Source organism: Megachile rotundata, chromosome 5 (assembly GCF_050947335.1).
Source record: "Megachile rotundata isolate GNS110a chromosome 5, iyMegRotu1, whole genome shotgun sequence".
NCBI classification, from domain to species: domain Eukaryota; kingdom Metazoa; phylum Arthropoda; class Insecta; order Hymenoptera; family Megachilidae; genus Megachile; species Megachile rotundata.
Window position 1 is genome coordinate 9,186,666 of NC_134987.1, and position 13,269 is coordinate 9,199,934.

The window sequence follows — 13,269 nt, forward strand, 5'->3', positions numbered from 1 at the left end:
CCCACAATATAGATAATGACAATATATGTCGATAACATACCCACAATAAAAAATCTTCATTCCAATCACTGAAATCTTTTCGCAAATATTTCTATACGAAATGGAACAATTTGAAGAATTTCAGCTAAATTATACGTAATAGATTTGCTAAAGTTTACGTCTGATGATAATACGATTCTGTTCATTCTATTTCGTATTTTGTCTGAAATATATTCTAGAGGGTGCTCAAAGACAGCAGTTTTTTTCATGAGACAGGATCTCCCAGAAGGCTAGCGGTTTTTAATAGTATCCCATCAATGATAAAGCTCACATTCACATTACTCACATACTCACATAGAGTTGTGTTGTTGATAGGATAATCACTTTGTTGAGCGAAAGGGTGGAGTGTTAAAAAATATGTCTAGGTGCATTTACGATATACTTTGAAATTATTATATTCAAATATGCTAGATGTACTGTAAAATATTCGAAAATTATTTCACTTATATTGTAACTATAAGTTTCTTGAACATTTGTCTGTAGGAACGTAACCTCAGAATAGGTATGTCACATAACTAATGATTATTTGTACATGATTTGTAATGTTTATGATTATTACATGGGAATTTTACTTTTGTGTATTTAGTTTTAGTGAGATACAAGGATTAATATTATTTATTATTTTTACACAGAATTAAGTAATAATGGCTACAGACAAAGTAACTTTGGGTGATGCTTTATCAAATGTTGATGTACTCGATGAATTTACATTGCCAGATGAACAGCCTTGTATTGAAGCACAACCATGTTCTATAGTTTATCAAGCAAATTTTGATACTAATTTTGAAGATAGGAATGGTTTTGTAACTGGAATTGCAAAATATATTGAGGAAGCAACAGTTCATGCTAGTTTGGTAATTATATTATTATTAACATATTTATTGCCTTTTGACCCATATACAGGACAATTTATAGTTTTAAGAGTTTAGTACTAATGTTAAAAGTGATTCTATTTGTGTTTCGAAGAATGAATTATTAGAGGAAGGTCTGAAACATGCAGTAATGTTATATACATGGAGATGCTGTTCCCGTGCTATTCCTCAACCAAAATCTAATGAACAGCCGAATAGAGTGGAAATTTATGAAAAGACAGTAGAAGTATTAGCACCTGAAGTGAATAAGTTATTAAACTTTATGTATTTTCAAGTAAGCAATTAATTAATTAATTTACCTCATGTTTATGTATTTCTACATGTGTGAAATTTATATAATCTTACCTTTCAGAGAAAAGCAATTGAAAGATTTTCTGGAGAAGTAAAACGATTATGTCATCATGAAAAAAGAAAAGATTTTGTTTCAGAAGCATACTTACTTACATTAGGAAAATTTATTAATATGTTTGCAGTTTTAGATGAACTCAAAAATATGAAATCAAGTGTAAAAAATGATTATTCTACATACAGAAGGTAACTATTTTTTTAATTTTTCATCGTATATTTATGTTTTGAATTATATAGTAACAAAAGATTCTTTTGCAGAGCTGCACAGTTTCTGAAAGTGATGTCTGATTCTCAAACGTTGCAAGAATCTCAAAATTTGTCAATGTTTTTAGCTACACAAAATAAAATTCGTGATACAGTGAAGGAAAATTTGGAAAAGATTGCAGGCTATGAAGAGTTGCTTGCTGATGTTGTTAATATATGCGTTCATATGTTTGAGACTAAAATGTATTTGACTCCAAATGAAAAACACATGCTAGTAAAAGTAATGGGGTTTGGTTTATTCTTAATGGACAGTGATCTTTGCAATATTAATAAATTAGATCAAAAAAGAAAATTAAAATTAGATAGAATTGATAGAATTTTTAAAAATTTAGAAGTGGTACCATTGTTTGGTGACATGCAAATTGCACCTTTCAATTACATAAAACGTTCTAAACATTTTGATGCATCAAAATGGCCATTGTCTTCATCTTCAAATAGTATAAGTCCACAGGCAGATCTTATGGTACATCTTCCACAAATTAGAGAAGATCATGTAAAATATATTAGTGAGTTAGCAAGGTAATATTAAAAAGTAATTACTGTTAGTAAACATGAGGAGAACAGTAATTTATATGTATAGAAGAAATATTAATTTTATACAGATATAGTAATGAAGTAACTACGACATATAAGGAATGTGGAAGTGATGCAGAAAATCGAGAAACTGCAGAATTAGCGTTACGGGGATTGCAATTACTTTCTCAATGGACAAGTGTAGTGACTGAACTTTACAGCTGGAAACTTCTTCATCCTACTGATCACCATATGAATAAAGAATGTCCACAGGAAGCTGAAGAATATGAAAGAGTAAGATATATTGTGTTCGTTGTTTCTAATTGCCATATAATGTTTAAAAATATATTTTATTTTTTAGGCCACGCGTTATAATTATACAGATGAAGAAAAATTTGCACTAATAGAAGTTATTGCAATGATCAAAGGATTACAAGTACTAATGGCGCGTATGGAAACTGTTTTTATCGATGCAATACGTAGAAATATATATGCGGAGTTACAAGATTTTGTACAACTCATCTTACGAGAACCATTGCGTAAAGCAATAAAGAACAAAAAGGATCTCATCAGAAGGTATGTATATCAATTTGCCTATCAACGAATTTCATAAAAGCATTAATTTATTTATTCACATTTTTAGTATTATTGTATCTGTAAGAGAAACTTGTGCAGATTGGCATTTTGGAGTAGAACCATTAGGGGATCCAGCACTAAAAGGAAAGAAAGATCCTGATAATGGATTTGGTATTAAAGTACCGCGCAGAAATGTCGGTAAGCTTAAAAAATGATTTAAATTTTTAACATTGTATAAGATTTTGTTAATTTATTCATATGTTTAATATATTTGTTTAGGACCATCTTCAACACAGCTCTATATGGTTCGTACTATGTTAGAATCATTAATTGCTGATAAAAGTGGTGGGAAACGTACTTTGAGAAAAGACATTGATGGTCAATACCTTGTTCAAATTGATCAGTTCCATAAAACTAGTTTCTATTGGAGCTATCTTTTAAATTTTAGCGGTAAGTACAATGATAATTATTTTTAAGTCTCTTAATAAAGTAATTTTTTTAATATATCTTTTTTCTTTCTAGAATCATTGCAAGACTGCTGTGATTTATCTCAATTATGGTATAGGGAATTTTACCTAGAAATGACTATGGGTCGGAAGATACAGGTAATTAAAGTTATCTTTAAAATTATTCTGCTTTAAATTTTATATAAATGAAAATAGCATTTTGTATACCTAATTTCATGATTAGAAATGTCAAGTACGTCATCAGCATAATGAAGAGTGCAGCGACTTGATCACTATGGAGAAGCGTATTCAGGTACTCTATTGTATAAATTATTACTCTACTCTATAAATTATTTACGATAATTTATTGCAGTTATAAAAATTATCAAATAAAAATATTTCGATCCATATTTCAGTTCCCGATTGAAATGTCCATGCCGTGGATACTAACTGATCATATATTACGAAGCAAAGAACCATCCATGATGGAGTGAGTATAAATAAAAAATTTGTATAATTTACGTCTTTTAATATAATATATTTTATTAGGTATGTTTTATATCCACTTGATTTATATAACGATAGTGCGTTATACGCCCTAACTATATTCCGTAAACAATTTCTTTACGATGAAGTAGAAGCTGAAGTGAATTTATGCTTTGATCAGTTCGTTTATAAACTTAGTGAGCAAATTTTTGCTCATTATAAACAATTGGCTGCGAGCATATTGTTAGACAAAAGATTTCGAGTGGAATGTGTTGCATTAGGAGCATATTTACTGCCATACCCTCGCGCCAATAGATATGAAACTTTACTTAAACAAAGGCATGTTCAGTTATTGGGAAGAAGTATTGATTTAAATAAATTGATAACCCAACGTATTAATGCAGATATGCAAAAATCATTGGATTTAGCAATTAGTAAATTTGAATCTGGAGATATTACAGGAGTTGTAGTAAGTTAATCAGCAATTGAATAATTCAGTGCTATATGCATATGGTTTACATTACTTTATAACATTTTAGGAATTAGAAGGACTTTTACAAGTTAATCGTCTTACTCATAAACTTTTAAGTAAATGGCTTGCATTGGATGAATATGATGCTATGTTCCGTGAAGCAAATCATAACGTGCTAGCTCCGTATGGAAGAATTACATTACACGTATTTTGGGAATTAAATTACGATTTTCTCCCAAATTATTGTTATAATGCAGCAACAAATAGGTATGACAAAATAAAAAATATTTAAAAGTTTTTTATAGATTGGTAATCGTTCATATAAAAATTATATGCTTGCAAACAGGTTTGTAAAATGTCGTGGACTACAATTTGTACAGCCAGTACATAGGGATAAACCTCCACAAATGTCTCATCACTATCTTTGGGGAAGCAAGCAATTAAATTTAGCGTACAGCACACAGTATGGTCAATATTCAGGATTTGTTGGTCCGCAACATTTTCGAACAATGTGTAAACTTCTTGGATATCAAGGAATTGCCGTGGTAATGGAAGAACTTCTAAAAATTGTAAAGTCTTTGATTCAAGGAAGTTTACACCAATTCACTAAGACCTTAATGGAGGCTATGCCAAAAGTTTGCAAACTTCCAAGATATGATTATGGTTCTCCAGGAGTTTTAGGATATTATCATGCCCAATTGAATGACATTGTGCAATATCCAGACGCTAAAACTGAACTTTTCCATAATTTTCGTGAATTCGGTAATACAATTTTGTTTTGCCTTTTAATGGAACAAGCTTTATCACAAGAAGAGGTTTGTGATTTATTACACGCAGCACCATTTCAAAACATATTGCCTAGACCATATTGCAAAGGTAATATTTATTTACTTTCAAGGATAAAGGCATTTTTCAAATGTTAAACTAATTTGACTTTTAGAGGGTGAAAAACCAGAAACTAAACAAAAGCGTCTCGAAGCCAAATATGCTGCTTTACAGATCGTTCCAAATGTGGATAAACTAGGTACAGCTAAGGTAAGTAACTAACAATTATTAAAAAATATATGGTCACAATAGAAGTATATGTTATATATTATAGATTTGATTTTAAATGTTTAGCAAGCAATGATTGCCAGGGAAGGGGATTTATTAACGCGGGAACGGCTTTGTTGCGGTTTGTCAATATTTGAAGTGGTACTAAGTAGACTACATAGCTTTTTAAATGATCCTATTTGGGTTGGTCCACCTCCTGCTAATGGAGTAATGAATGTGGACGAATGCACAGAATTTCATAGATTATGGAGTGCATTGCAATTTGTATATTGCATTCCTGTTGGAGAAACAGAATTTACAGTCGAGTTAGTGATTCATACATATATATTATTTAAATATTAATATTAAAAATACAAATTTTGTATAAGTATTTATATTTTAGAGAATTATTTGGCGAAGGCTTGCATTGGGCTGGGTGCACCATGATAGTATTACTCGGTCAGCAAAGAAGATTCGAAGCTTTGGACTTTTGTTATCACATTTTAAGGGTACAACGTGTAGATGGTAAAGACGAAAACGTTAAAGGGATTGTAAGTGTTTATACACAAGTTTTATCTTACTGCATTAATTATTTGGCTGATTAACCATTTACTTTTATCTCTGTTAAATAGCACTTGAAAAGAATGGTAGATAGAATCAGAAGATTTCAAGTATTAAATTCACAAATATTTGCCGTACTAAATAAGTATTTGAAGAGCGGGGATAGCGATGCAACAAGTGTCGAACATGTTCGGTGTTTTCCACCTCCGATTCATCCTTCACTTGCTCATGCACAACAGCAACATTACCATACACCAGAGTATTTACGTGAAATAAATCATCAGTAAAATAATGCTATAAGTAAGAATATTTTTTATTCGATAATAATGAAGGCTGAATTTTACTTTTTAAATAATTAATAAATATAATTAGGGTATGGAGCATTTATTGTTTAAGATTTTCTAATAATAAATTGAGAACATTTATTTGAAAAAACGTATTCTACATTACTGTTGGTAGACATAATATTAAAATAATTTAAAATTATTTTTATTAATTTATTTCGTTTAAGTTACACAAAACTCTTAATAATATTTATCACACTTTTCAGTATAAATAAAGGTATTTATGTTTTAGTTTTCTAAATTTTAGATCATTATATTAATAAGTATTAATAATATATATCATTTAATCCTTAAGCTATTGATGTACTATGAATTCTAATATGTTTTGTATCTTTATTTATTTGTATTAAAACTGTTATAGTGTATGAATGTTTTTAAAAAGTATAACGAAAAATGTATAAAATATTTGTAACTGGTGATAAGTATTCAGTAAATTTTGATCACTATTTGAAAATGTAAACGTATACCATCTATATTCAACGGACTTTTATTATCTTTTTGGGAATAAAATACCGTACAGTTAGAAATTCCTTGTAAATCATTCAATGCAACACATCATACTATACTTAATTTTGGTAACTTATATTACATATTTGGTAGTTGATGTATAGAAATGTTATTTATTTTTTTCTTAATTATGTTATAAAAGGAAACATAACAATTACTTCAAATCAGAAGTAAAAAAAATACATTTTACATTAACTATTATTTTTATTTCTTTACTAAAGATCAGAAAAAAAGTTAGATGCATTATCAAATTTACTACTTGGAAGATTATGTTTTAGTTGTTTTTGTTTTCCACCTTTTACAGGTTCGGTGACATTTAAAGTTTCAAAATATTGTACATTCCAAAATTTGATATCATTATTATGTGAAGAAGATGCAATTAGAGTACCATCACTGTTAACATCAAGCGTCTCAATAGAGAGATCATGTTGCCCTACTATTCCGAGATTACGGCGAGGGAATAAACTAGTAGCTCTGTATATCAATATAAAAAATATTTATATTAATTTATTTATATATAAATCAAATTATTGTATATAAAAGTTTAAGTTACATCTTACCTTAACATTCCATCTTCCCCTCCTGTTATTGCAATATTTTCAGTAATTGGAATCATACAATTTATAGCTTTTTTAGTTGGGCTAGGAAATTCATCTGAATGAAGTCCAAATTCTCCCCAATTATATATGTACATTTTTCCTTTACTTGTTGTTACCAAAATTTTTGTTTCAGATTTAAATAAACCAAGACATGTTAATTCTTCCTCGTATTCTTCTGACTAATAAAGTAATTATGATATGTAAATAATTAACTAAATAACACATAATACTTATTTATACATACTTGAACATGCATTTTCTTTCCCGGTATATTGAACGTGGTAATAGAACCGTCCCCGCTTGCACACACCAGATATTTTGCCTCTTCATTTGTTATTATAGCACTTACATAATCTTCCATTTTCTTTATTGAAAATACAGGTACATCTCCTTTTTGCCTAAGATCCCACACTTAAAATATTTGTACATAAATATAATTATATATTAAAAACAAAATAAAAAAACAATATAAATATTATTTTACGTTTTACTACACCATCATCATCTCCTGTTGCAAACATGTTTTCTCCAATTGTGGTCATTGTATATATTGGTTCTCTAAAGTTATAATTAATTACTATTTATACAATAAATTTATGACATTTTATAAAAAAAAAATTATATACATACGTATGTGCATTCTCATACAATCTTGTTAATTTCTCTGTCTCTACATCAGTAAGCATTATGCACAAATCTTTAGCAGTAGAAAATAATGTTTTACCACTTTCATTAAATTCTATATCACGACATGCTTTAAGATGTAATTCTAGGGTTGATGCAAGTTCTGTTTCTGTGTTATTGTACTTATATCTAATGTACAAAAAATATGTTTGTTAAATAAATATACCATTTAAAATAAATTTTTAGTGCTAATAAATTTAAAATTTACAGGTATACATCTCCTACAATATTAGCTACAGCGATCATGTCTGAGTTAGGGTGAAAACATATATCTACCACATGATCTTCTGTTATAATTGGTGGAGGATGATTTGATTGTGCATTTTGTGCCCGAATTATTGCTTTTATAACTTCATCTTCTTCTTCATCTTCATTTAACAAAATTGAATCTGTATCGTTACCTGTAATAATAATAATAATAGTAACAATAAATATAGGTGTAACACATTTTTTATAGCTTAAGTCCCTTTATTTATAAAACTTACTTGTACGTGCAGATACTTGATTATTATTTGAAACAGGATTTTCTACATTGTTTTCACTTTCAGAATCATTGCTACTGTTCAAACTATCATCGTCTGAAAGCATATCCATACTACTATCACTGTCACTGTCATTATAACTATTATTACTTTCATCACTGTCAAGTGTAGAATTATCTGTAATTATATCATAAATTAACAGGTAGGTATTTATGTGAAAGAAATAAAATATAAAATAATGATTAACAATATTGTAGAATAAATTTATTACCTATCAAGTGTCCTCTATTAAAATGCATGATTAAAAAATATAAAAGATTTCTTTATTCCTAACCTAATTTTGTTAAACATCAATAATAAACATTTAATAATGTATATACAAATATAAGAGTCAGACACTACCAAACTTTTGAGATATTTAGCTAATTCTCAACAAAAATCGTGCCTCGAACAGGTGGCGTAGGAGACAGTAATGGTATATTTTCACAGGAAAAGACTTTCTATTCTTTAATCTACTCCATCTATCCTTTATCTCGTTTATGATTAAAGTATACAAAATACTTTTTCCCACTCATACGTGTAAAATTAACCTAATCTAACCCAACTTTACAAAGTAGACGCGTACTGTACATCAGATAACATAAAGAGAGACATGCGGTGAACACGTTTTGAAATTATAAATTTATAAAAAGAGAAGAATATTTTAATAATTAACAATGGTGCGTAAAAAGATAGATAACCGCATTCGCGTTTTAATAGAAAATGGTGTTAATACGGGACACAGAACAATGTTTATTATTATCGGCGAAAAAGCAAGGGATCAGGTTAGTGAAAACTATAAAATTTATAAATTAAAAGTAAATTACAACTAAATTTGGAATGTATTTATGCTATAATTGCTATTAGTACTATTTATTTATCGACTAAGGATTCAATTTTTTTTCCAGATTGTTTTACTCCATCACATGTTATCAAAAACTGTTGTAAAAAGTAGACCTTCTGTTCTCTGGTGTTATAAAAAAGATTTAGGATTTAGCAGTCATAGAAAGAAACGAATGAAATCCATACAAAAAAAAGTGAAATCAGGAAAATTGGATGTTAACGAAGATGATCCATTTGAATTATTTGTTGTTTCTACTAATATAAGATATTGTTACTATCATGAGACACATAAAATATTGGGAAATACATATGGAATGTGTGTCTTACAAGTAAGATTGTGCATTTCTATATTTATTATAATTTTTCTAAAATAATAATTAAAATAATTAATTGATTTCAATAGGACTTTGAAGCAATTACACCAAATTTATTAGCACGTACCATTGAAACTATTGAAGGAGGAGGCCTTATTGTATTTCTTTTACAATCTGTAAATTCTTTAAAACAATTGTACACAATGAACATGGATGTTCATCAAAGATTTCGTACAGAAGCACACCAAGTATGTCTTTAATCTTTAATTTTTTGATTTATACATAATTTAATAAATTTATATATTTTTAATGTGTGCTTCCTACTTTGCAGAATGTTGTTGGTAGGTTCAATGAAAGATTTTTATTGTCCTTAGCTTCATGTAAAAGATGTTTGGTTGTTGATGATCAATTAAATGTACTACCTTTATCATCACATAATTTAAAAATTGAGCCTATACAAAAATTAACTGTTTCTGAAGAACAAACAGAATTAGACATCTTAAAAGACAGTTTAAAAGATACTCAACCTATTTCTGCTCTTGTCAACTGCTGTAGAACTATTGACCAGGTTTGTATATAAAGTTATTGCAGTAGTATGTACATGCATAGGGGTAATATTCCATTTATTTTTTAGGCTAAAGCACTTTTAAAATTCATTGAATGCATCTCTGAAAAGACATTAAGATCTACTGTATCTTTAACTGCAGCCAGAGGACGTGGAAAATCTGCAGCTTTAGGTTTAGCTATTGCTGGAGCTGTAACATTTGGTTATTCAAACATTTTTATTTCCAGTCCAAGTCCAGAAAATTTAAATACTTTATTTGAATTCATCTTTAAAGGTAAATTATATATTAGAAAACTCCATTTAAAAATGTTAATTATTAATGTAAATTTTAGGATTTGATGCATTAGGATATCAAGAACATCTTGATTATGGACTTGTACAGTCTACAAATCCTGAATTTAATAAAGCTACTGTACGTGTGAACGTTTTTCGGGATCACAGACAGACAATACAGGTATAATACATTTGATCCTAAAATACAAATGTATAAATGTTAATGAAATAAGATTTTTTTTTGTATTTAGTACATTCATCCCACTGATGCACATAAATTAAATCAAGCAGAATTACTTGTAATTGACGAAGCTGCTGCTATACCACTTCCTTATGTGAAAGCTATGCTTGGCCCTTATTTAATATTTCTTTCATCAACTATTAATGGGTAATTGTTTCTTCTTTGATTTTGATTTATTAATATGTACAACATTTTTCACACTTAAATCATGTATCTTTTAATAGTTATGAAGGAACAGGAAGATCTTTATCATTGAAACTATTACAACAATTACGAAGTCAAACTGCTACTTCAAACAGTCACGAAAAAAGTGACAAACAACAGAATGAAAAAACAGTTATTGGGAGACAGTTACATGAACTTACTCTAGAAGAATCTATTCGTTATAAACCAGGGGATTCTGTTGAACAATGGTTATGCGATTTATTATGTTTAAATGCTACACATGCACCTATAGTATCTGGATGTCCGCCTCCTGATATGTGCCAATTATATTACATAAATAGAGACACATTATTTTCTTATCATAAAGCATCTGAATTATTTTTACAAAGATTAGTAGCTCTTTATGTTGCTTCACATTACAAAGTAAGTATTTTGATAAAACATTTGGCAGGTTAAAAGGAAGATTATTCAAAGTTAAATAATATTTTAGAATAGTCCAAATGATTTACAAATGATGTCTGATGCCCCAGCACATCACCTTTTTTGCCTTTTGGGACCTATAGATTCAAATAAAAAATCGTTACCTGAAATACTAGCTGTTATTCAAGTAAGTATACTTAATGTAGACATTGGTACAAATATACAAGGAAATTTAAATGACCGAAGTACACGTTATATTTGTACTATTTTTGTAATATGTAGGTTTGCTTAGAAGGTGAATTGAGTAAAAGTTCTGTGAATAGTGGTCTTGTCCGAGGACAGAAAGCAGCAGGTGATCTTATACCATGGACTATAGCACAACAATATCAAGATCATGATTTTCCAACGTTAACTGGTGCACGTATTGTTCGCATTGCAACACATCCTGATTATCACGGGGTAAATTTATTTGATTACAAACATTTTAACAGAGATTGATTTATGTTTAATAAGTATTCGCATTACAGATGGGATACGGCAGTCGGGCACTAGCATTGTTAAAACAATACTATGAAATGAAAATACTTAACATTAGCGAAGCGCCTGCAGAAACACCCACCACTGAAATAGCTAAAGTTGAAGATGACAACGTAACTTTGTTAGAAGAGCAAATTGGTAATTACATTTATTACATTGCAAATTAAAAATTATTTAAAATGATTATTATATTAGTTTCAAATTTATAAGTTTATACTTATAATAAAAACTTTTTAGAACCTCGATCTTCTCTACCACCGCTACTTCTGAAACTAAGTGAAAGACGTCCGGAAAGTTTGGATTATATTGGCGTATCTTTTGGAGTTACCGAACAACTTCTGAAATTTTGGAAACGAGCTAATTTTGTACCTGTATATTTAAGGTGAATTATATTGTTAATTATTTTTATTTCACAAATTGAATATTTTTATTATGTTTCAGACAAACATCAAATGATATAACGGGCGAACATTCATGTATAATGTTGTATAAGACAAATTTTGAACAAGATGATAGTAAGTGGTTGCAAGCGTATTGGAATGATTTTCGACGACGATTTATAAATTTGCTTTCTTACTCGTTTAGTACATATTCAGCTTCATTGGCTTTAAGTATTTTAATCAATAAATCGGTCACACCAGAGATTACAAGTTAGTACGTCTTATATCCCTTTTATTGTAATTTAAATAATTTAATAATAATAAAACAATTATAATTGTGTTCTTTTTAGCAATGACGAAAGACGTTTTAGACATATATTTTTCATCATATGATCTAAAACGCTTAGCTATGTATAGTAATAACATGGCAGACTACCATTTAATAATGGATTTATTACCATCATTGGCACGTTTATATTTTCTAAATATGATGAATGACGCCCATTTATCACCTGTGCAATCGGTAGTTATTTTTGTCTTAATGAATTTTTAACTTCCAATGTATCTACTTACAGAGTAATATTTTTACTTGTAGGCAATCTTATTAGGATTAGGTTTACAACACAAAACTGTTGATAAATTAGCAGAAGAGTTAGGTCTACCGCCGTCACAATTACTCGCATTGTTTAATCGTATTATAAGAAAATTTGTGCAGTATCTTAATGGAATAACAGAAAACTTTATTGAAAGTACTATGATGAAGATACAAGGGACCAATGAAAATATAAAACTTGACCCTGTCCATGGAGAAAGTTTACACGAAGAGTTAGAAACTGCAGCAAAGGTGGATTTTTTTTTCTTCAAAATATTTTGTGTATTTAAATATAAAATTCTATGTTTATGGTATTTTTGTAGGAATTGAAAGCTAAACAACAGGCTGAGTTAGCAAAATTGAAGAAAGAAAATTTAGAACAATTTGCTATCAAGGGTTCAGAGGATGAATGGAATAATGTACTTTCTGGAAAGAAAGCTAAGAACCTCATATCTATAAAAAGTGGCGAGAAAAGATTATTAGAAGATAACAACGCTTTGGAACATCCAAAGAAGCAATTCAAAAAGAAGAAAAAACCTTCTTTTAAAACTTAATCACTGTAAAACGTTTTTAAGCACAAATAAGAAAATAAATAAGAAATAAGAATTACGGCGTTTGTTATTTTTCATATAAAATTTTTTAATATTAAATTTTCCAAAATTTGCTTACTGTAAA

The 13,269-nt window shown here is 28.9% G+C and overlaps 3 protein-coding genes across 4 annotated transcripts; 2 read left to right on the plus strand and 1 right to left on the minus strand.

Annotated features, from left to right (window-relative positions):
* The first annotated feature begins 244 nt into the window (after positions 1-244).
* On the plus strand, positions 245-7,002 carry Sra-1 (Cytoplasmic FMR1-interacting protein Sra-1). 2 transcript variants are annotated; one of them, XM_003705842.3, is made up of 20 exons: positions 245-541; positions 672-893; positions 1,006-1,185; positions 1,264-1,445; positions 1,518-2,042; positions 2,126-2,330; positions 2,398-2,612; positions 2,680-2,810; positions 2,892-3,062; positions 3,135-3,217; positions 3,303-3,371; positions 3,475-3,548; positions 3,608-4,013; positions 4,084-4,283; positions 4,363-4,892; positions 4,957-5,051; positions 5,136-5,374; positions 5,452-5,599; positions 5,681-5,909; positions 6,765-7,002. In XM_003705842.3, the coding sequence occupies exons 2-19, from the start codon at positions 684-686 to the stop codon at positions 5,894-5,896; spliced, it is 3,879 nt and encodes a 1,292-aa protein (XP_003705890.1). In that variant the 5' UTR covers positions 245-541; positions 672-683; the 3' UTR covers positions 5,897-5,909; positions 6,765-7,002. The 2 variants fall into 2 exon arrangements, with proteins under 2 accessions (XP_003705890.1, XP_012146703.1); XM_012291313.2 differs by having other exon boundaries at positions 5,681-7,002.
* On the minus strand, positions 6,425-8,737 carry LOC100879752 (WD repeat-containing protein 55 homolog). Its single transcript, XM_003705841.3, has 8 exons — positions 8,497-8,737; positions 8,229-8,402; positions 7,952-8,144; positions 7,690-7,872; positions 7,544-7,617; positions 7,304-7,470; positions 7,021-7,238; positions 6,425-6,934 (listed from the first exon to the last, which is right to left on the minus strand). Exons 1-8 carry the CDS (start codon positions 8,522-8,524, stop codon positions 6,676-6,678), a joined length of 1,296 nt encoding a protein of 431 aa, XP_003705889.1. The 5' UTR covers positions 8,525-8,737; the 3' UTR covers positions 6,425-6,675.
* A 171-nt stretch (positions 8,738-8,908) lies between these two features.
* On the plus strand, positions 8,909-13,203 carry l(1)G0020 (RNA cytidine acetyltransferase l(1)G0020). The gene is made up of 16 exons (XM_012291312.2): positions 8,909-9,049; positions 9,173-9,436; positions 9,511-9,669; positions 9,753-9,989; positions 10,056-10,260; positions 10,319-10,440; positions 10,511-10,647; positions 10,725-11,088; positions 11,156-11,272; positions 11,368-11,544; positions 11,613-11,760; positions 11,860-12,004; positions 12,064-12,272; positions 12,353-12,525; positions 12,598-12,846; positions 12,918-13,203. Exons 1-16 carry the CDS (start codon positions 8,942-8,944, stop codon positions 13,146-13,148), a joined length of 3,045 nt encoding a protein of 1,014 aa, XP_012146702.1. The 5' UTR covers positions 8,909-8,941; the 3' UTR covers positions 13,149-13,203.
* The last annotated feature ends 66 nt before the right edge of the window (positions 13,204-13,269 follow it).